Source organism: Bos javanicus, chromosome 21 (assembly GCF_032452875.1).
Source record: "Bos javanicus breed banteng chromosome 21, ARS-OSU_banteng_1.0, whole genome shotgun sequence".
Classification (NCBI taxonomy): Eukaryota; Metazoa; Chordata; class Mammalia; order Artiodactyla; family Bovidae; genus Bos; species Bos javanicus.
The window spans coordinates 21,446,036-21,469,539 of NC_083888.1; the positions used below are offsets into that span (position 1 = coordinate 21,446,036).

Here is a 23,504-nt window from a genome sequence, read left to right on the forward strand (position 1 = left end):
ATCCACTGAAATTTACGGCACTGTGATCAAAGGTGAATCCCCTGGAAAGGGAAGGTCTACCGCAGCCTAGAGAGGTGGGAGAGCAGGTGGAGAGGCTGTGGAGCGAGCTGTGCCAGCCCACAGGTCTCCAGGAAGCCTGGGTGCACCTCCCAGGGTCTGCTGAGCACAGCCCTTCCAGGGAGCCCGCAGGCTCATAAGGTGACAGTGACCCCAACTCCTCCTGAGCCTCTCTTCTTCTAGTAACTGGGAACACTGGCTTTGCTGAACTGATAATTCCTTCTTTATATCTGTGTGGCTTTCAAAATTTCAGGGAACCATCATTTCTTTGTGAAGAAAAACAACCAAGTTTTATTCTGTCCCACAAATCTATTAAGATCAAGGCTGCCCAGTTGGTGATTACACCTTGACTATGAGGATTAGCTGCTCTGAGGCAGAAACAATTAGATTAAAAAAACTGAGTTAACTGATCAAAGTGTTTAAATATAAAAACATGTATACTGTAGAATATACTATATATAACGGGGCATCCCAGGTAGTGCAGTGGTAAAGAATCTGCCTGCAATGGTGGAGACTCAGGTTCGATTCCTAGGTTGGGAAGATCCCCGGGAGTAGGAAATGACAAGCCACTCCAGTATTCTTGGCTGGAAAATTCCATGGACAAAGGAGCTTGGCGGGCTACAGCCCATGGGGTCACAAAGAGTGGGACATGACTGAGCAATTGAGCACGTACATATATATAAAGAATTAAAGAAATTAAACAAATTGACTTACTTCTTTTTTCTTATCAGTTTTCTATCCGATTTTTTTATGGTTGAGATTACACACTTTTGAATTATATTTTTTCCTGCATTCATCTATCGTTAACATTCCAACATTTTCATACCATTAAAAAATTCTTCATAAACCACTTTTAATGGCAGGAATGTACTGCAATATAACCAATCATGGTCTCAGAACATTTATTATTAAAAATAACACTAAAGTAAATTCCACACCTGTTTCAGATTTGAGTGTAGTCCATCACATTGTTTTCCAGAAAAGGTCTCAGGATTACTATAGGAAATTGCCTCTCACAAAGCTGTTCCCGTCAGTTAACAAATGTTTGCCAATACAGAAGGTAAAAATCTCTGTTTTAAATGTTAATTCGATTATTAGTAAAGTTGCACTTAAAATAAATTTGTATTTAGCCCTCTGTGGTTTCTTCCTTTCCGATAGTCTCCTGACAGCCTCAGGTAATTGACTATTTGAGACTCATGCTTCTCTTATTACATTTTTACAAGGTCTTCATTATGTTTTATTTTTGAAGATATAGTTCCCAGTTTGCTGTTGCCTTTTGGTTTTGTTATAGATACAGAACTGTTTAGTTGTTTAGGTTTTTAATCATTTGGAGCAGTTACTTCCTGTCGGGTTTGTTTCTAAGCTTAGGTTCTCTTCCACATTTAAAAATATCAGTACTTGTATTTGCCTGTAATTTTTTTCTTGGTTACGTGGTATGTGGAATCTTTGTTCTTGGACCAGGGATTGAACCTATGCTCCCTGCTTTGGAAGCATGAAGTCTCAACATGGACAGCAAGGACGTCCCTACCTGTAATTACTTTTGATATGAGGACTCGGGATAATTCTCCCCATCAGGTAGCCAGTGCCACAAGTTGAATAAACTTCCCTTCCTGATTGTGCTGAGTGCCCAGTCGTGTCTGACTCTTTGCGACCCCATAGACTTATAGCCCGCCAGGCCTCTGTCCATGGAATTCTCCAGGTGAGAATACTGGAGTGGGTTGCCATTTTCTTCTCCAGGGGCTTCTCAATTAATTTTAAATTTTAATTAATTTATTTACTTTTGACTATCCTGGGTCTGTGCTGCTGTGCGGGCTTTTCTTTAGCGGTGGAGAGGAGAGCTACTCCCCTGTTGCGGTGCACAGGCTTCTCATTGTGGTGACTTCTCTTGCCGCAGAGCATGGGCTCTAGGGCATGCAGGCTTCAGTAGCTGCAGCACAGGAGCTCAGTAGCTGTGATACACTGGCTTAGCTGCTCCATGGCACGTGCGATCTTCCGAGACCACCCATGTCTTCTACACTGGCAGGCGGATTCTTTACCACTGAGCCAACAGGGAAGCTCCCAAATTAATTTTAAATGCCTTCCTTATCATATACTGTTTTTACATGTTTCTAGTCTATTTTTGGATTTATGTTTCATTGATCTATAATGTATTGCAAAGGCAGTGTTCATGAGTTATCATTTTCTTGCCAAATTCTTTTGGTTATTTTCACTTGAATGTTCATCCAGGCAAACTTTCAAAAAAGTTCATCAAAGGAAAAAAAAACTGCAATTTTTATTAGTTAAATATTAATTCGGAAAGAATGCCATCTATAGTTATGTCTGTGAAGACAAACCAGTATTTTCTGAACTTCTAAATATCTGAGAAAGCCGTTCCATTGTTTTCAACATAAATAACAATAAGCTGAGCATGAAGCCCCTCAGTCCCAGCCTTCTAGAGATAGTCTGGTTCTGTTTTTTTAATTTAGTGACAGTGCCTCAGGCAAATCTGTTTCTCATTCTTTGTAGAGTAACCTATTTCTTTATCTTAACGAATACAATTTCTTCAGTTCAGTTCAGTCGCCCAGTCGTGTCCGACTCTGTGACCCCATGAACCGCAGCACTCCAGGCCTCCCTGTCCATCACCAACTCCCAGAGTCTACCCAAACTCATGTCCATCGAGTCGGTGATGCCATCCAGCCATCTCATCCTCTGTCGTCCCCTTCTCCTCCTGCCCCCAATCCTCCCAGCATCAGTCTTTTCCAATGAGTCAACTCTTCGCATGAGGTGGCCGAAGTACTGGAGTTCCAGCTTTAGCATTATTCCTTCCAAAGAAATCCCAGGGCTGATCTCCTTCAGAATGGACTGGTTGGATCTCCTTGCAGTCCAAGGGACTCTCAAGAGTCTTCTCCAACACCACAGTTCAAAAGCATCAATTCTTCAGTGCTCAGCTTTCTTCACAGACCAACTCTCACATCCATACATGACTACTGGAAAAACCATAGCGTTGACTATACAGACCTTTGTTGGCAAAGTAATGTCTCTGCTTTTCAATATGCTATCTAGGTTGGTCAAAACTTTCCTTCCAAGCAGTAAGTGTCTTTTAATTTCATGGCTGGAATCATTACCTGCAGTGATTTTGGAGCCCCCCTACAATAAAGTCTGACACTGTTTCTTTCCACTGTTTCCCCATCTATTTCCCATGAAGTGATGGGACTAGATGCTATGATCTTAGTTTTCTGAATGTTGAGCTTTAAGCCAGCTTTTTCACTCTCCTCTTTCACTTTCATCAAGAGGCTTTTGAGTTCCTCTTCACTTTCTGCCATAAGGGTGGTATCATCTGCATATCTGAGGTGATTGATATTTCTCCCGGCAATCTTGATTCCAGCTTGTGCTTCTTCCAGCCCAGCGTTTCTCATGATGTACTCTGAATATAAGTTAAATAAGCAGGGTGACAATATACAGCCGTGATGTACTCCTTTTCCTATTTGGAACCAGTCTGTTGTTCCATGTCCAGTTCTAACTGTTGCTTCCTGACCTGCATATAGGTTTCTCAAGAGGCAGGTCAGGTGGTCTGGTATTCCCATCTCTTTCAGAATTTTCCACAGTGTATTGTGACCCACACAGTCAAAGGCTTTGGCATAGTCAATAAACAGAAATAGATGTTTTTCTGGAACTCTCTTGCTTTTTCCATGATCCAGCAGATGTTGGCAATTTGATCTCTGGTTCCTCTGCCTTTTCTAAAACCAGCTTGAACATCTGGAAGTTCACGGTTCACATATTGGTGAAGCCTGGCTTGGAGAATTTTGAGCGTTACTTTGCTGGCGTGTGAGATGAGTGCAATTGTGCGATAGTTTGAGCATTCTTTGGCATTGCCTTTCTTTGGGATTGGAATGAAAACTGACATTTTCCAGTTCTGTGGCCACTGATGAGTTTTCTAAATCTGCTGACATATTGAGTGCAGGACTTTCACAGTATCATCTTTTAGGATGTGAAATAACTCAACTGGAATTCCATCACCTCCACCAGCTTTGTTTGTAGTGATGCTTCCTAAGGCCCACAATTTCTTTCAACTTTGTAAATCAAACAAATATTCTGAATTATCTAAGTTTTTCCCTAGTGATTCTGAGATGACTCTTAATTTCTTATATATTTATTATGTATTTATTTATAATACATTTGACTATTCTATCAATCTCAACTCTCCCGATTTCATTCTTGGGTACACTTATTATTTTTAGGCTGAATATTACTCCCTGTTGCCAAACATTTTTCTGTTTGGCAAAAAAAAACCCCACACTTTCTTTGTTTTTTATTCCTTCAATTTTCGTATGTTTCTTTTTCCCTTTACAGTCTGAAGTTATTCACTACATCATTGATTCAAATGTCTGCATTGAATTGAACCGTGTGTGTCTTGATATATAATTCTATTTGTTTTGTTTTTTCTTGCATTTTCTTGTTTGCATACATGGAATTTTTATTTTTCCCTTCATGTCAGCCTTTTCATATCATCTTCTTATGGCAAACTGTTTCTAGTTCATACAAGTTTTCTTAAATCTTTCTAAGGATATTAAGTTGATATCCTCTAAGACTTCCTTTTATTTTCCCTCAGAAAATAATTTCAAAAGTTATTTTCTTTCTGAATCTTCAGGGTAATGATTTCTTTTTTTATGAGCTGAAAATTTCATGGGCTCCAAAAAAAAAGTTTAGTCATTCTCAGATTCATCCTTGTATGTAGAGGGATCTATCCAAGTGACAATATGGGATGCCTAGAGTGTTCTCGGCTTCTTTCTTGATCCACTTGGGTGACAAATCTGTCATATCAGAAGTAGATGCTCAGCATCACTAGTTATTAGGGGATGCAAGTAAAATCACAATGAGATACCACTTTACATCCACCAGGATGGATATAGCTTAAAAAAAGGACAATAATTAGTGTTGGTGAAGTAGAGGCATTGGAACCTCATACATTGCTGGGATGTCTAACTTTATAATTGCTTTGGAAAACGGGCAGTTCCTTAAAAAGTTAAACAATGAGCTTCCATATGACTAAGCAGTTCTACTTCTAGGTATTTTTTTATTTATAAATTAATTAACTTTTGGCTGTGTAGGCCTCTGTTGCCGTGCTCAGGTTTTCTCTAGTTGTGGCGAGCAGGGGCTGTCCTTCGCTGTGGGGCTTGGGCTCCTCATTGTGGTTGTGGGGCACAGGTTTAGGCTCGAGGGCTTCAGCAGCTGCAGTCTGAGGGCTTAGAGCACAGGTTCAGTAGTTGTGGTGCATGGGCTTAGTTGCTCCGCGGCATGTGCAATCTTCCCAGACCAGGGATGGAACCCGTGTCCCCTGGACTGGCAAGGGGATTCTTATCCATCATACCACCAGGGAAGTCCCTCCACTCCTAGGTATTTACCCAACAGAACTGAACGTATGTTTACATAAAAACTTGCACAGAAGCACTATTCATAAGAGTTAAACAGTGGATACAACCCAGATGCCTTCCAACTGATGAACAGATAAGAAATATGGTACCTCATACAATGGAATATTATCCAGACACAAAAAGGAGTCAAGTACTGATACACACTACAATGTGGATAAATCTCGAAAACATGCTAAGTAAGAGAAATCTGTCACAGAAGAATGCATACTCTATGATTCCATTTGTATGAAATGTCCAGGATAGGAAACTCTACGGAGACAGATTAATAGTAGTTAATAGATTAGTGAACTGGGGGTTGGGGGGTGTGGGGAGTGATGGCTAGTGGATATGCGGTTTCTTTCTGGGATGATGGAGTGTTCTGGAATTAGACAGTGGTAATGGTTGCACAACCTTGTGAATATACTAAAAACCACTGACTTGTAAACTCTGGGAGGGAGAATTTTATGGTATGCGAATTACATCCCAATAAGAAAATTTTTTTTTTAATTTAAGAAAGAAAAAGCAACTTTAGATGTCTCAAAGATCTACTTTTAGATCCGCCTTCTTTTGATGTTTACTATTTAAGGTAAAAACAATTTTCCACCCAAGGTGGCTTATATACTATAAAGCATTGTTTCCTTTATGTTAAGAGATGTTACCTGGCAGCCATCCTGATTAATCCACTTGTGCTGCACTTCGTCTCTGGCGGAGTCACTGAGGCCGGCGTGATAAGCCAGGGCAGCAAGGCCATCGTTCTGTAACGTTTCAGCCATTGTGTCACATTCTCGCCTGGAGAGGCAGTAAATTATCCCTGAGTCATCTGCCAAGAAACCAAGACAGTCTTGTGAAATGAGGACACGTAACATAAACGGCGACATGACTTACATGATGTCTTCAGAATTGTCTGAACTGTAAACAAACCTTCAGTTTTCTGACAGCAGAGGAGAATCACATAGGTAGAATAAATCAAGCAAGGAGTAACATGTGCTGGAAATGACAAGATTTGACTTGCAATCCTGTTCCTCCAAATGGACCTGGAGGCGCCCTGGCTCCGTTTCTCACTGCTATACAATAGGAAGGCACTCCTACACAGACTTTGTAGAAAGCATATGGTGATATGTATCAAGAGCCTTAGAAATTCTCCTTCCTTTTGACTCAGTTTCCTTCTGGGAAACAAATCGAAGAAATAAAGTGTCCCAAGGACTTATTTAACAAGTTCTGTTTATAATTTTTGGCCACATTGTGCAGCATGCAAGATCTTAGTTCCCCAAACAGGGACTGAACCCTGGCCCCCTGCAGGTGGAAGTGCACAGTCTTAACCACTGGACCACCAGGGAAGGCCCTATAGTTTTTAAGATTAAAAAAAAAAATTTAAGGGCCAACATAGGACATAATTAAGAAAGAAAATTATAAGCAATCATTCAGTGTTTTCTAAGTTTTTAAAAAGACACGAGAAAATGTTTAAGATTTAAAAGAGGTAAAGGGTAGAAAACACTGTATATACAGTAGGCTAATGGAAAGAAAAATACACACAAAAATTACTGGAAGGAAATAAGCCAAAATGGTAAGAGTAACTTAACTTGTCCTATGGTAAGGTCTGTCCTTTGATTCTTTCTTCCCTTCCTTTCTAAATTCTCTTCACTGTATTATATTTGCTGCTGTTTGTATGTATGTTATTTTTAAAAATCGGACAATAAAAGGCAGTAAAGAAAAAGACATCTCTCTGTGGAAGGGCCAAAGATACAGGTACACACAGAAGGCTATTTATATTAGCTCCCTGGGTGGCGGGGGCTGGGGGTGGGGGTATGGGAAAGGAAATTACTGACTTTTTCTTTGATCTATCTCTGTATTGTCTGATTTACTGAAACAAATTTGTATACAAATTAAAAAAAATAAAATAGAGATGTTTAACAGCAACAACAACAAATGCTCCATGGAAAAGTAGCTAAGAGGTTACATGGAAAACTACCATGAATCTCGGAATCTCATTCTAGTTAACAGGACTCAAAGGCAGACACACTTGGGAGAAGGCACTAGAACAGAGTTGCATAATTCACACACTGATAGCAGCCAGAAGAAAGACTGAAACCACGAATAATACAGGTGTGTAGGAGGCGGTATTTAATATGCTTTTTATTAGGGGTTATTGCTAGCAAACCGAATGAGGTTTTCTAATTTTCAGAACTGAGAGAGTTGCAATATTCTGTGCTATAAACAGCAAGTTAGTGCTACCATGATGAGAAAAGAAATGCTTAATAGGCGATTTTATATATTCAACCATGGTACTAAAAAGACATTTACTCATCACTTCTAGACATAGTTCATCACAAGGCTGTACTCACGTGGGTGATGCTTTCTGATCCATTCTAAGCAATCAAATGCCACCTTTTTAGGTTTTTTGGGTAACACGTAGTATTTTAGATTGTGTCTGTTGAAGCTCATGCTAAACCTAAAAGAAGTCAGAAACATAAAAATTTCACTATTATGAGAAAATATAGGTTTAGCCACCTTCAAAAACTGAACGCTGATTGGGCTTTCCTGGTGGCTCAGTGGTAAAGAATCTACCTGCAAATGCAGGAGACACGGTTTGATCCCTGGTCCAGAAGATCCCACACGCCTCGGAGCAACCATGCCCGTGCACCACAGCTATTGAGCCTGTGCTCCAGAGCCCGGAAACTGCAACTACAGAAGCCCAGGCGCCCGAGGGCCCGCCCGTGCGCCACAGCGAGAAGCCACTGCAACGAAAAGCCCGCACACCACAACTAGAGAGCTGCCCCCACTCCCCGAAATCAGAGGAAAGTTCTCACAGCAACAAAGACCCAGCACAGCCAAAATAAGTAAATGAACAAAATTATAAAATAAAAAAAATTAAGCACTGGTTTTCTACAATGCAAACCTAATCATCAAGTTGTCTTAAAGTGAATATAACTACTGGCAACTTACATAATAAAACACAGCTGGAAGTTAGGTTAAAGATTAAGGATGGTGATAAGGAAGGTATGTCTATGGGACTATGACAATCAGAAGGAGGGCCAAAGAAAAAAATATGCAGAAAAGACAGGAGTCCAGGTTCCAAAAACAAGGTAGATTAAAAGCAGAGATGGTTAAAATATTATGTAAAAGATGAGAAATTCATAGAGAAACCATACATAACTTTAGGCTACCAGTATCCCCCAATTCCAACTGTGCACAGACGAGTGGGGGCTTCCCGGGCGGTGCTAGTAGCAAAGAACCTGCCAGCCAATGAAGGGGATGCCAAGGGACGTGGGTTCGATCCCTGGGTCAGGAAGATCTCCTGGAGGAGGGCGTGGCAACCCACTTCAGTATTCCTGCCTGGAGAATCCCATGGACAGAAGAGCCTGGTTGGCTACAGTCCATGGGGTGGCAAAGAGTCGGACACAACTGAAGTGACTAGGCACGCATGCACACAAAGAGTGGAGAGCTGGCTGCAAGGCCCCAGGAGGTGAAGTCTGCAGACCCTGATCACTGCCCTTTGCTCTGTGCTCAGAGGGGGCGTGACTGACTCTGAGATGGATACACTCTTCGTCCTCTGGCCTTTCGCTCTTGGTCCCCCACGTCCCCTATCTCCTTTGTGAGCTCTGCCTCTCCATTATCTCCTTTCTTGTGCTCCAGTCTCTTCTGTGAATTCTTCCCTTTTATCTCTGTGTAGGTACCTGGACCTTCCAATCCTGAAAACAACAAAAGCTTCTCTTGACCCATCATACGTTCCACTGCAGCTAGCGTCCCACTTTGTTCTCTCCCTCCAAAGGCAGGTTTCTCAGAATCTTCTTGTGCCCCCAACCAGCTGGCTTTTGGCATTACCATTCTACCAAAATTGCTTTATCAGAGCTTTGAGAATCTGGAGAAGGATGATGGAATTGTTATAGGGTCCTTGGCCCTGGGGAGCCCCTGAATCTGTGCCAGGTTCCAACATGGCCCCAGGAAGGAGTGAGAACATGAAGTAAGGAGTTAAAGTTAGAGAATGAAGACATCTCAGTGCCTGGGTGGATGGAAGGGAACGAAGATGGTGAACTGCAATAACCTGTGGTAAGGAGGTGGTCTATACACAGCGGGTAGGGATCAGAGGAAGGAAAGATGGGGACTAAAACCACTGCCTTTCTGTTTTTGTATCTAAGTTCAAGCTAGATGGGTCCAGGTTTGGTTGCCATTGATATCAAGATACACACTTAATTTTAGGACTAAAGAATGCTTCACATGTGAGGCGGGCATGTTCCTGAGGGGACTGCTATGCAGATAAGATGGCCACGCAGCAGGCGGCAGAAATCAACTGCATCTGGTATCTGCCTGGTCTTCTGTCAGACCTCATTCTCCTACCTTTTCTTGTCACCGTCTGCTGTTTGCTAGTCTTACCAAAACCTCTACCTGGGGGGTTTCTCCCCACTTACAGGAGAATCAGCTCCCGAAACGCTTGGCTCTTTTCTTCTTCCCCTGTATTATCCTCTTCAGGGACTGCACTCTCACTGCTTTAAACAGCATCCAAATATCATACCTGCGAGTTCCAACTTCACTCCCACCTTAGACCTCTTTTCAGAGTTCTAAACCACTGTTCAACTTCTTCCAAATCAGTGGTCTAAATCTGGGGTATGCATACCCTTGCTGCTGCTGCTGCTAAGTCACTTGAGTCGTGTCCGACTCTGTGCGACCCCACAGTTGGCAGCCCACCAGGCTCCCCCATCCCTGGGATTCTCCAGGCAAGAACGCTGGAGTGGGTTGCCATTTCCTTCTCCAATGCATCAAAGTGAAAAGTGAAAGTGAAGTCGCTCAGTCGTGTCCGACTCTTTGAGACCCCATGGACTGCAGCCCACCAGGCTCCTCCGCCCATGGGATTTTCCAGGCAAGAGTATTGGAGTGGAGTGCCACTGCCTTCTCTGATGTATACCCCTAGGGGTTCACAAAGATTTTCTCAAGGTACATGAGCGAAGATAATCTTACAGGAATCAATTTCCAGATCCTGTTTTCACATGTATGAATTTTTCCCTAAAAGATGGATCTGAGGGACTTCCTGGTGGTCCAGTGGTTAAGAATTTGCCTTCCAATGCGGGGGACATGGGTTCAGTCCCTGGTGGGGGCACTAAGATTCCACATGCTGTGGGGCAACTAAGCCCCTGAGCTGCAACTACTGAGCCCTAGCACACCACAACAAAAGATCCTGCATGATACAACTAAGACCTGACACAGCCAAATATATAAACAAATATTAAAGACAAACAATCAAGAAAAGATGGATCTGAGAATGCTGGTAATCAGGACTTTCTGCTCATCGTTGTTTAGTTGCTAAGTTGTGTCTGACTCTTTTTTCGAATCCATGGACTGTAGCCCACCAGGCTCCTCTGTCCATGGGATTCTCCAGGCAAGAATACTGGAGCGGGTTACCATTTCCTTGTCCAGGGGATCTTCCCAACCCAGGGATAGAACCCAAATCTCCTGCAAGGCAGGCAGAGTCTTTATCGCTGAGCGACTAGGGAAGCCCTTTCTGCTCGATACTCCTGCCCCTTTTTTTCCCTTTTACAATTGTCTCTCACTTTTGAAAAACAAACTTTACTTTTCAGCCATTCTAAACTTACCACGTGCATTGTTCCAGATGTAAAAACCTCCCAACAAAACGACTGAAATGCAGTATGGGTGTAGGTACAACTTTCTCTAATCTAAGTACCAGAGACCCCGGGTGGGGCTTCCTGTCTCTCAGTGCTTTACACGTTTCTGTTAAGAGTAAACATCAGGAAAAAAGTATTGTGGCCTTTATTGGGATGATCTGATTTCAGATACACTGACAGGAAAGTGGCGGCAGAGAAGCTGATGCTCACTTTATGACATTGGCCGCTTTCATTCCTATTGTCATGAGATGCATTATGCACAGCGTCTTGTGAGATGACTGCTAAACCATACTGAGAATCCACTCCTCTTAAGACACCATGTATACGTACAAAGCACTCAGAGATCTTTCAGAGCTTGAGATGGCAGAAGAATGTGTGGCAGACTGCGGCAAGACGGTAGATGAGAGACTTGATACACCCACAGACTATTCTGATTGTTCTCAATTAATTATTTATAATCACTGCCACAGCAAAGGAAACTGCAGTCTTGATAAAATTTAGGCATAAAAAGAATTGCCCAGGAATACAAATGATGTAGATAATTTAAAAACTTGTATGATTTGGGCTTAAGCTGGGAATGCCATGTGAGTCTCCCTGCTGCTGCTGCTGCTGCTGCTGCTAAGTCGCTTCAGTCGTGTCCGACTCTGTGCGACCCCATAGACGGCAGCCCACCAGGCTCCCCCATCCCTGGGATTCTCCAGGCAAGAACACTGGAGTGGGTTGCCATTTCCTTCTCCAATGCATGAAAGTGAAAAGTGAAAGTGAAGTCGCTCAGTCGTGTCCGACCCTCAGCGACCCCATGGACTGCAGCCCACCAGGCTCCTCCATCCATGGGATTTTCCAGGCAAGAGTACTGGAGTGGGGTGCCATCGCCTTCTCTGTGAGTCTCCCTAGGAATGCTGAAATGATTATACACAAGAATGACCTTACTGATTTCCCCTACATTTTACACATTACATTTAATTTCAGAACGGTGTTTTATGCATTAAGCAAAAAAGTTTTGGGTCAAAAAAGGGGAGATAAAAGCACATGCTGTTGAATCCACTATATCACTGGTGGGAATGAAAAATGGTGCAGCCACTTTGGAAAGCTCTCAAGAGGTTAAAAATAGTTACAATACGACCCAACAATTCCACTTCTGGGGATATACCCAAGAGAACTGAAAACACAGGTACACACAAAAACATGTATGGGAAGTTACTATGCCTGTGTTCAAATTCATGTTGCTCAAGGGTCCACTGTATTCACACAATTTGTTATAATGAAAAAGTTAAATCTCTTAAAGAGTTCATCACATATAACAAATCTTACTTGGCTTGTTGGAAATGGGATGTTTGGAATTAACAGATACTCTAATTAGAGTTCACATCAGTTGATAAGTGGATAAATAAATGTGAAATGCCTATTCAAAAAAGATTATTACGCCATAAAAAGGAATGAAGGAATTTCAGGTGGTTTACTGACTAAAACTCTGTGCTCCCAATGCAGGGGGCCTAGGTTCAATCCCTGGTTGGGGAACTAGATCCTGTATACTGCAACTAAGAGCCGGCACAGTAAAATAAATGATTTTTTTTTAAAGGAATGAAATTCTGATATATGTTACAAAATAGATGAACCCTGAAAACAAGTGAAAGAAGCAGGGCAGAAACAGGAAGGAGAGAATGGGTGGTGACTACTGAGTACTAGGTTTCTTTCTGGGGTGATAAAAATGTTCTAAACTTAGATTTGGGGGATGGGTACACAGCCTGTGAAAGTACAAACAAACCAGTAAATTCTAACCTTGAAATGGGTGAATTCGGTGGTGTGTCAAATGTGTCTCAATATTTTTTTTAAAAAAGCTTTGGATCCCAAAATATCTTCACCGAGGGAATACTGGTGTAGACACTGAAATGGTAAATATTATTAGGTCCAGGGTGTCAAGCTCTAGCCATGCTAAGTGACGTTAGGAAATGGGATCAGTTTGTGCTCGGCTCTGCTTCTGGAACCGAGCCACCATCATGGGCATGTGTCCTAAGTAGTTTATGTGAGTTGAAAAACAAAGTCAGAATTTTTTTTTTTATATAAGAAAATAAGTCTAGTTTGGCCAATTGTTTTGGCAATGAAAACTGGCTTTGCCAATTAGGTTTCATGGTAGTCATGTCTCATTGTTTGAAAGAGCTAATTGGCAGCCATAAAGTTCTGACAAAACTATTATTTAAAAGCATATCACAGAATAAAAACATGTCAAAAATACACTAGAAAAGATGTACTGAAGTTAATAGTATTTTGATTTCCCTAACTCCTGGATAAAGGAATCATTTGAATGAAAAGAGTAACAAGGATATCTAATAGCCACTAGAAAAGTTTGGTAAAGCATATTTTTAAAGGTATATTTCCCAGAAAAAGTAAAGTGAATAAATAATGACCTGACTTATTTTGCCAAATGGTTCCAAATTCTTTCCTTTTCACAAAATTTGGAGGACTTAATTGAGATGTCAGCTGAGAGATCATTACAAATAATTTTCAATGACAGATCATTATATAATTTTGGCATATATATCAGGAGGAATTCAAATAACTGAGCATTAATGTAGAATAAAATGCTTTCCATTCCTATCTACATGCTTATATGAGCAACATTTCTCAATGCTATAAAATATACCTCTAAAAATAAGAAATATGAACTGACTTGATTGATCCATAGATAAATGTACTGAGAAAAAAGTCCTAGCTCATTAAGTTACACATTCCCCATCAAAATTTATCCCTAAGAATTATTTTCAAAAATGTATTTAAGCTGTTCTATCAGTCATGTACTACTAATGTTATATATAATTCATTTTTTCAGTTAGGAAGAAAATTTTACTATAGGAAATTAAAAAAAAAACAATTAATTTATATACATGTTTTTCTTTCAGGTAAATATGACAGAGTAAGCAATAAGACTTCATGCATAAAAATACATTACCTTAGGGTAAAATTCTATGGGGAAATTGAAAGAGAAACAGTATTCTTTTTTATATTAACTGCATAAATGTCTAACTCTTATTTTTCTTTCTCGGTTCATATTATAAGGCCTTGAAGAAAAGGGATAAAGCCAATCAATTTTACTTCCATCCTCATATTTCCCAAAGACAAAGAATGTTATCACAGACTGGCAGGAGGAGAGAAGAGCAGGGACCGTGGCTTCAACCCTAGGGGCACCTGTCTTCACTAGGGCCACGACACCACAGCAGTGGGGAAATTTAATCCAAACAAGGGGTCTATGGACAGAAAAGAAGATAAAAAAAAAAAGTAACAGAAAATGTTGGTTAATGTTGGGGGCCAGAGTGAGGTACTCCGCCCATGGCAAAGGTCATGAGGAAGGAGGCTCGACATACACAAAGGCGGGATAGAGCCTCAGGAGTCCCCCTGGAAATCCTCGAGCGTCTACCCCCATAACCAGAGCCTGCCTACTTTACTACTTTGTGCTCTTACCTACACCTCTGACTTTACGGGGGGCTGTCCCCCACCACCTCTTTCGGAGAAGGAGTTAACCTAGAGCTCCAGTCAATAAAAACTCTTGGGTGTGACAAGAGTGTTTTAACCTACAAACTCCTCTGAAGGTTCTCTAGCCTGCCTGACAGGCTCGTCGGGCCACATGTGATTGCTCACAGCCTCCCAACCGTGAGAGGCACGAGATGCTTTAAACCCTCTAAAAACAGGTTCTTTAGAGAAGTTAGAAAACTATAAGTATAGTGGGCTAATTAGAAATTGTGTTGGTGAAGGGTTTTTCATTTGTTGAGCCAATGTTTGTTGCTAAGTCTCCATATCTCCTGCCCTTACACACATTAATGAATATATAGAAGGAATAAGTATTAACCTTTGATATTAATCACGTTAGACCTTAGGCTAAGTCAATTCTTTCCTTAACTAAAACCCACTACACCCTCACCCTATAGGAATGTAACTTTATTTGGGTGGCGTCTGTTTTAAGAATAATCACCCCTGGAGAAATAAGTGTCCTGGTTGACTGACCGCTGTCACAAGGAGAGGGTCATAAATTGTCAGCAGGTCCCCCTGGCCAGAAGATGATGTAACACCCCTAAGACCTCTGTATACATTTGTATGAAGCACCTGACTTTGATAAAAGTCAGGACTGCTGACCCCACGTGACTTTTGCATAACATCTCAGTGTATAAAAGTAGACCATGGAAAATAAAGAATTGGGATCGGTTTCTCGAAAGACTGGTCTCCCCATGTCGCTCTCTCTCCCACTCTGGCTGAGTCTCCATCTGGAGCGCGGAACCCGCCATGCTTACTAATTATGCCTGGGCTTCTAAGATCCGACCGGGGAGGCCTCAGTGTCTCCTCTCCTTCGGGAGAACGGAAGGACGCCTGCGGCCTACGTAAGTGGTGCAAATTTCTTGTCTTGAAGTTTTATTGGTCTCCCGCGTAAACCAAGCTACTCAGCCTCTTTTCTCCACTGAATTTTCCTACTGAGCTATCCTCATCCTATTACTCTTTATATCTTTGATAAAATATTTAAATAAATAGGTCGCCGACGCCGTCCCCGCTTTGAATACCCTGGATCAGCCGGGGGTTAAAATCTTTTACTTTCAACTCAGGGATTTAAATTCTCCCAAATATAGAAGCACCAAATATATTAAAGGAGTCAACAGACCTGCCCAAATTTTCATATTTTACCCACATTTACCAAAATTCTTCCATACGTTTCATTTATTCATTCTTACCGAGTGCCAAGTATACACAGGGCACCACATGCTAGACTCAGGGAACGTACAACCCATGACTTTTCCAAGATCTCCCCCACACATCCTTGGGAGGACATATTAGAGGTGTCTACCTCTGAGCCTGTATGTGCAATGCTTACTCAAAGAACACAGATTCGATACTTCCAAAAAGCTATTCAAAAGGTGAATTGAATTTGCATCACTTCTCTTAATTATGGACGTTTGGTAATTAATATTACTGATTTAAAAGAATAGTAGATTGCATCTGATATCTATTGATGGAAAAATGCTACAAACACTGCCTATTTTTAAAAGGGATTTTTTAAACCAGTGGAAGACTTGCAGAAACAAATTTCCAGCATGTGGGTTCTTCACTAGAACCTAAACTTATAAGACATCTTAAATATAAAATGTTGTAATATAAATCAGTTATGGAAGAAACAATCTTTTTCTCTCCCAAATTTTATAAACACTCCTCTGCAAGTGAAATTAAAATATTGCATTCCAGTTTTTGTGATTACCTGCACAAAATTCTGAAGACTCTAAAATTCTTGGGCTTATGAATGCCAGTTTAATCTGCAAAAGGTCTCTGAAGCTATCTTAATCTCAAACCCCTTCACACTAGGGCTTCTCTCGTGGCTCAGATGGTGAAGAATCTGCTTGCTATGCAGGAGACCTAGGTTTGATCCTTGGGTTGGGAAGATCCCCTGGAGAAGGGAACGCTACCCACTCCAGTATTCTTACCTAGAGAATTTCAAGGACAGTGGAGCCTGGCTGGCTACAGTCCATGGAATTGCAAGGAGTCGGACATGACTGAGTGACTAATACCATCTTCACATCCGTCCCCACATATGGCACTTAAAGAGTTCTTCTGATAATCCACCAAAATGCTGCTGTTGTCTTTATTGATCATAATATTTACAGAGCCAGCTTATTTTCTTTATTTCCAAGTGAGTCAAGCTTTAAAAATTCACCCCAATACATTAGCAGCCATTATTCCCTCAGATATTCCTCAAAGCACCCACTAATAAATCAGAAGGAAAAAATACATTAACCTTGGTAGACAACAGCTGTTTAAGTAAATGTTTGCTGAGTAAATGGAACCTGTGAGAGAATGTACTTGTCTTTACAAAGTCATACAGAGATACAAAACAACTCAGTGCAACCTATACTGGGGATATTTTCTTATAGAAGTTTTTGTTATTGAACAGTTATGGTCAAATGGTGGCAAGCAGAAGCACTTTGCTGTTGAGATGAAAACAAAGTTAAAAAAAAAGCTGCTACATACACTTTCTGGACTGCTTTCAACATCCTGGATATAGTTGGGACTTCAGAGGAAAATGACAAAGCAGTATCATCTGTCCCTTTCATTATATACACTCTACGACAGCAGTCCCCACCCAACTTTTCTGGCGCCAGGGACTGTGCCAGAAAAGACGACTGGAAGACCATTTTTCCACAGGAGCTGGGGGGCGGGGATGGTTTCAGGATTGAAGCACATTACATTTATGATGCTGCCGCTGGTCTGACAGGGGGTGGAGCCCAGAAGGTAAAGGGAGCGATGGGGAGTGGCTGTAAATACAGATGAAGCTTTGCTTGTTTGCCCACGGCTCACCTCCTGCTGTGCAGCCTGTTAGTTCCTAACAGGCCACAGTCCAGTAGCAGTCTGCGACCCCGGGTTGGGGTCCCCTGTTCTAGAATACACAGGAGCCAAAATTGGATAAATAAAAGCTAATTTATTTCTGAGACCATCCTAAGGTTTAACAAGTATGGCATGCACTTTATCCCTACTTCCAAAATTGGTACTGGGATGAGAGTTTTAATTTCAGTGACTGACTAAAAGCCCCAGGGTCTTGGTTCCCAAATTCTCCTGCACATTGGAATCACCTGAGAATTAAAAAAAATTTTTTTTAAATACAACAACAATACATACTGGCTCCCAGCTCCTCAAATCCTGATGTAATTGGCATTAGAGATGGAAATACACCTTGGAGATGGAAACGGCTGCCCACTCCAGTACTCTTGCCTGGGGAGTCCCACAGACAGAGGAGCTTGGCAGGCTACAATCCATAGGGTTGCAAAGAGTTAGAGACAACTGAAGTGACTTAGCACGCATGCACCCCAGGCACTGGGATTTTTGAAGACTCCACAAATGATCCTATTGTGCAACAATCGGGGAACCATGGCCCCCAGGTTTTAAAACGAATAACTTTTGACAACTTACACCTGAGGCCTGAGAATCTTCAGCTGAGTGAGTATGTCCTTCTGTACCCGGGGGTTGGCCGTGGCAGTGAGAGCCATCACTGGAACAGAAGGGAACTTCTGGCGAAGAATATTCATTCTTTTGTAATCTGGACGAAAATCATGTCCCCACTAGTTGGGGAAAAAAAAAACAAAACAAAACACTACTGCTTTTCAGATTACTCGGATCTTCTTTATATACAGCATACACTTAATACACATATTAAGAACCACATTATTCTTCAGTGACATAGCAGAATAATTCAATCAATATTTCTTCTCTTGGCACTCAAAATCTAAATACTGTTGGCGGTATGTATTTACTGGTATGTCAAGATGTAGAGAACGGTACTTACCTGACTCACACAGTGCGCTTCATCAATGACAAAACGTGCCAAGAGCTTCCTCTCATACAGATTCTCCAGAGTAGAGATCAGCCTGTTACTCGCACAGACCTAGACGGGAAGTATGTCAGTCAGACATTTAAAACCATTTGAACACATCACCGTAAGGATCTGGTTGTCTTTAAGTTCCACTGTGACTTAAGTTGCATTAAAACCACATAAAATTGGTTCTGATTTCAATCTATGAACTGAATTAGAAAAAGTAATAGAAAATAGCAGATGAGACATTCTAGAATGTTCACCCACATTTAGCAAACAGTTATGTATTAGGTCAGTGCTTCTAAAACAATTTTTCTGCCTCAGTGTATCTGGGAGCCACCACAGGTTTATACGGGTGACAGTGTTACAGACGTGTTACATGTGTGCATGTTGTTTGGGGGAATCATATACAAACATATGTACAATATATACACACATGTGTGCATGCTCAGTCGAGTCCAACTCTATGACCCCATGGACTGTAGACCACCAGGCTCCTCTGTCCATGGGATTTTCCAGGCAAGAATACTGGAGTGGGTTGCCATTTCCTCATTCAGGAGATCTTCGAGACCCAGAGATGGAACCTGCGTCTCATGTCTCCTACACTGGCAGGTGGATTCTTTATCACTGTGCTACCTGGGAAGCCTGTATATGCGTGGCTTGTACGTACAAGCCTGTATGTACGTATATTTCATAGCTCAGTCCATAACTGGGTCTAGAAACAATGACATCCCAGTAGCAGTGACCATATCTGGCACCCATGTCTTGACAGACATGTTGGAAGGACACAGAAGCCAGTGTGATGGAGCTTTTCCACTGGCCAAACCTAGAACAATTAAAACATCAAAACACACAATGGTAACTGATTATAACCCACTGATTAACTTAAGAATTCATGATTTCATATTGATATAAATAAATATGTGGGTAAAATGAAAAGCTTGTCCTTACAGGAGAATACCAATTAAATTAGAAGAATCATCACTTGGCACTCACTACAATAACAACTGGTGGGGACAATAAAACTCAAGTCAAAGTCTCACCAGACATAGGATATGTACACAGTTTCAGAATATTCCACAATAAGAGATCTACAATTACAAAAAAATTACATTTATTCTTGTAATGAATAATTAACAACAAAAAAAGTAATTTTACAGTGGAGAAATCTGGCAGACACCATATTAACCAAATTATCGAAGTTAACAATACCAATAATAGAATGAATTGACATCAAATGCCTCCTGATAAGCTGCACTGAGAACATATCACCACTTCTGTGATATTCTCCCCAAAATGAACAATGCAAATCTAATCAAGAGGAAATATAAAATCAAATTGTGTGACAGTCCACAAAACAACTGGTTTTCACTCAACTGTCAAGACCATGAAAGACAGAAATTGTTTGAAGAGACATGAAGAAAATGGATAATGTAGGAATTTATTTTGCTATAAAGGATATTATTGGGATAACTAGTGAAATTAGAATAAGGTTTCATAAAGTAACAGTATTGTAGCAATTAATATTTTCCAATTTTGTTAATTATACTGAGAATTCCTTGTTTTTAGGACATGCAATGAAGTATTTAGGGTTGAAAGGATATCATGTCTGCAACTTACTCTGAAATGTTTAAGGGAAAAACAGAGAAAGAATAATAGAGCAGTTACAATAAAACGTTACCATGTGGGTTTCTCAGTGAAAGTTATAGAGGAATTCTTATACTACACGCATCAGAAATTATGTCAAAAATTTAAAAACATGTGTTTTAGTGGGCTTTAATGAGATAACAGAAAAAATATACTGGTCCCTGCTCCCAGTTCCTGGAATAGGGTTCCTGAAACCCTTGTAAATTCTTAAGTGGTTAGAGCACTGGGGCTCCCCTGGTGGCTCAGTGGTAAAGAATCCGTCTACAATTCAGGAGACAGGGGTTCAATTCCTGGGTCAGGAAGATCCCCTGGAGGAGGATAAATGGCAACCCACTCCAGTACTCTTGCCTGGGAAAATGCCATGGACAGAGGAGCCTGCGGGCTACAGTTCGTGGGGTCACAAAGAGTTGGATATGACTGAGCGACTGAACAACAAGAGCACTGGGAGCACCTTTGATCCTATTGAGGCAACGCTGGTTGGGCTCCTGGGTGGGAACTGGTCGCTAGAAAGACTACACCAGGATTAAAAGCTTGGGATTTTGAGTTCTACTCCCATCCTCCAGAGAAGGGAGTCAGTGTAGAAATGGAGACTATAATTGATCATACCTATGTGAGGAAGCCTCCATAAAATACCAAAAGTATGGGGTTCAGAGAAGTTCTAGGTTGGCAAACACATCCACGTGTTTGGGGGCTGACACACCCCAATTCCACAGGGACAGAAGCTCCTGTGCTTAGGACCCGCCTCATATACCTCTTCATCTGGCTGTTTATCTGAAGGCCTTTACCACAGCCTTCAATAAACTGGTGAATGTAGCTAAATGTCTCCCTGAGTTCTGTGAGCTGCTCTTGCAAGTCACTGAATTCAAGCAGGAGGAGGTCACAGGAACCTCAGATTTGCAGCTAAGTCAGACGGAAGTTGTGGGTAACCTGTGGCTTGGCACCTGGAGCAGGGTGGTAATCTCGAGAGACTGAGCCCTTAACCTGTGGGGTCCGACACTATCTCTGGGTAGGTAGTGTCAGAATTGAGTTAAACTGTAGGACCCCTAGCTGGTGTCACAGAGGACCACTTGATGGAAGCAAAGACCTCCGTATCTTTGCTGACTAGCGTGTAATATTCTATGTGAGAAGTAAAGGAGAGAAACACGGGAGGGAAAGACTCAGTATTTCCTCACTTGGTAAAGGAGAACTGGGTTGCTTTTCTAAACTAGCTGTAATATCATATTTTAAAATAATGATAGAAATACAAACCTTCTCTGGCGTAACATACAGAAGTTTTATAATTGGGTCTTTTTTTGATAACTGGAGGTAAATACTTGTAGCTTCTGAGTCCGTCTTATCACCTGTCAGATATGTAGCTGGGATCTAAGCATAAAAGTAGTAAACAATTTAAATTTTACACATTAATCTGACTCAAGCTTACATTTATCTTTAGGTTTTATAAATATTTTATAAGTCACATATCAAACCTGTCAAAGGAAAAGAGAATCTCAACATAATAATCAGTACATATTTTTTACAAACCCTTGTTAACTGTAAGTCAAATAGTCTTCCCACTGTTTATTTCCTTTTCTTTTTCCCTGTTTCTTTACTTTCTTAGCTCTTCAGATTTGTAAGGAAGATAAATGTGAATTCATCATCTAAGAGATTCCAATTCTAATGTATGGCCATATTATTTTTTCAAGTAAATGCATCTTCTGGGTTTTAACGCACCACGACACTAAAAGGACCACAACCTCATGAATGGCTGAACAATGGCTACCATCTCTGTACTGAGACATCATCTTTGGGAAGAAAAATCAAAGCAGTGGTCTTGTTGATGGGTGATGGTTCATAACCCTGAGAAGAGTTCTGTTTGGTCACAGTATGTAGGATTTAATAGACTGCATTCATAAACTTTTCTTAACCTCAGCCAGGAGGAAAAAGGACATACGTGTGTAGGCATGCACATGTGTGTGCATTTTAAGATATTAAGGGAGTGAGAACTAAGCTGATCTGACAGTAGTATAAAAAGAAATTCTTCCATATTAGAAAAAACAAATTTACATCAGCAATACAGGTTAAAGGTTCATACTAAAATGTGTTCTTCCAGAGTAAAACCAGATTGAACTCTAGAAAGTCATCTGTACCAGAATTCCCAAAGACTTGTACTTAAATGTAACAACCTAATATAACTGCTGTGCTTTAGTCATATAGTTCATGAACTATTTAATAAAAAAGGTTACCCAGAGTACTAAAATATAACTGTTTTTAAGTTATGCTATTCGTAGTATTTTTATTATAATTGGCAGTGTTTTAACTTACATCCAAGGAAGTCAGCTTTTGGACTTGATCTACTATAAGTGATCTCAAAGGGGAAATGACAATAGTGACCCCAGGAGAAACACAGGCAGGAAGCTGGTAACACAGGCTTTTACCACCTCCTAAAGGAAATGACCAAAAAAAAAAAAAAAAATCCGTCAAGTTCTATGTTGAGAGCATGAAGGCAAAATGTACAATGCAAATGACATATAAAATTTAAAGTAACTAATAGGACACCAAGTGATATTCTCCACGGTGCCAAAATACGCCATATTTGAATGAGCCAAAGTATGTGGGCAACTTAAATGCATAAAAATTATCTTTAGGACAATCTTACATAGGTATACATGACAGCAAAAGCAAGCATCAGGGCAGGAAACTTAAATGCATCAGAAATACTTTAAAAGTCTGCTTGAGAAGGATACCCCGAAAAATGCCCCCTCGAAACCCTAGGGGGTCTTGGAAAGCCTTGAATGAAAACTGCTGGATGAGGAGGGTGAGAATTCCACCACCGAACTGCCAATGCCTCAGACTGCTGGACGAGGAGAATGCCAGGGCCCTCCCTCTCCAGCTTTAGTTCTGCAGTGCCAAACTGGAGTCAAAACAGAAGACACACACTGAACGGCAATAGAAGTATGGAAAGCTGCTGACTAAACAAACCAACAGCATCTACAGTGTAAGGTCAGTGTGAGAAAATTCAGACGCCCAGTCAATGCTACTAATGACGATGGCGACACCTGATTGCTGGAGGTCACAACTAAGGCAAGTAAGAGGCAGAGGGAAGACTCGTCTGGTAATGAAACCCCAACCTCCCACATTGCCGCGTGCTTTCTTTTCATTAATCGAAGCATAGGTGATTTACAATGCTCCCCTGCTTCTTATCCTAATGGCTAATTTAATATTCTTATTTGGATGACTGTACATCAATCACTCGACAGCTGTTATACACTTTAACAGCACAATGAAAAGTCTTGGATCTCTTCAAAACTGAAGACAAGAAAGAACTATGTTCCAGGCTTTTCACTTAATCCTCATGACACTCTGTGAAGTGGGTGCTTTGGTATTATTCCCACTGCACAAACGAGGAGCCTGGGTTTGGGGGATGAAGTGCCTTGCTCACAGCCACACCGTTAATAAATGGCAGAGCTGTGCTTTGAGCCC

At 41.1% G+C, this 23,504-nt stretch overlaps 1 protein-coding gene across 2 annotated transcripts in view; it reads right to left on the reverse strand.

Moving 5' to 3' along the window:
- BLM (BLM RecQ like helicase) overlaps positions 1-23,504 on the reverse strand; it is a 93,736-nt gene that overhangs the window by 29,139 nt on the left and 41,093 nt on the right. For both annotated transcript variants that reach the window (XM_061394501.1, XM_061394500.1), the window contains exons 9-14: positions 22,347-22,465; positions 21,294-21,407; positions 18,372-18,470; positions 17,999-18,147; positions 7,790-7,896; positions 6,107-6,267 (exon numbers count right to left, since the gene is read on the reverse strand). In XM_061394501.1, the coding sequence (XP_061250485.1) occupies positions 6,107-6,267; positions 7,790-7,896; positions 17,999-18,147; positions 18,372-18,470; positions 21,294-21,407; positions 22,347-22,465 (749 nt within the window). The remainder of the gene's footprint in view (positions 1-6,106; positions 6,268-7,789; positions 7,897-17,998; positions 18,148-18,371; positions 18,471-21,293; positions 21,408-22,346; positions 22,466-23,504) is intronic.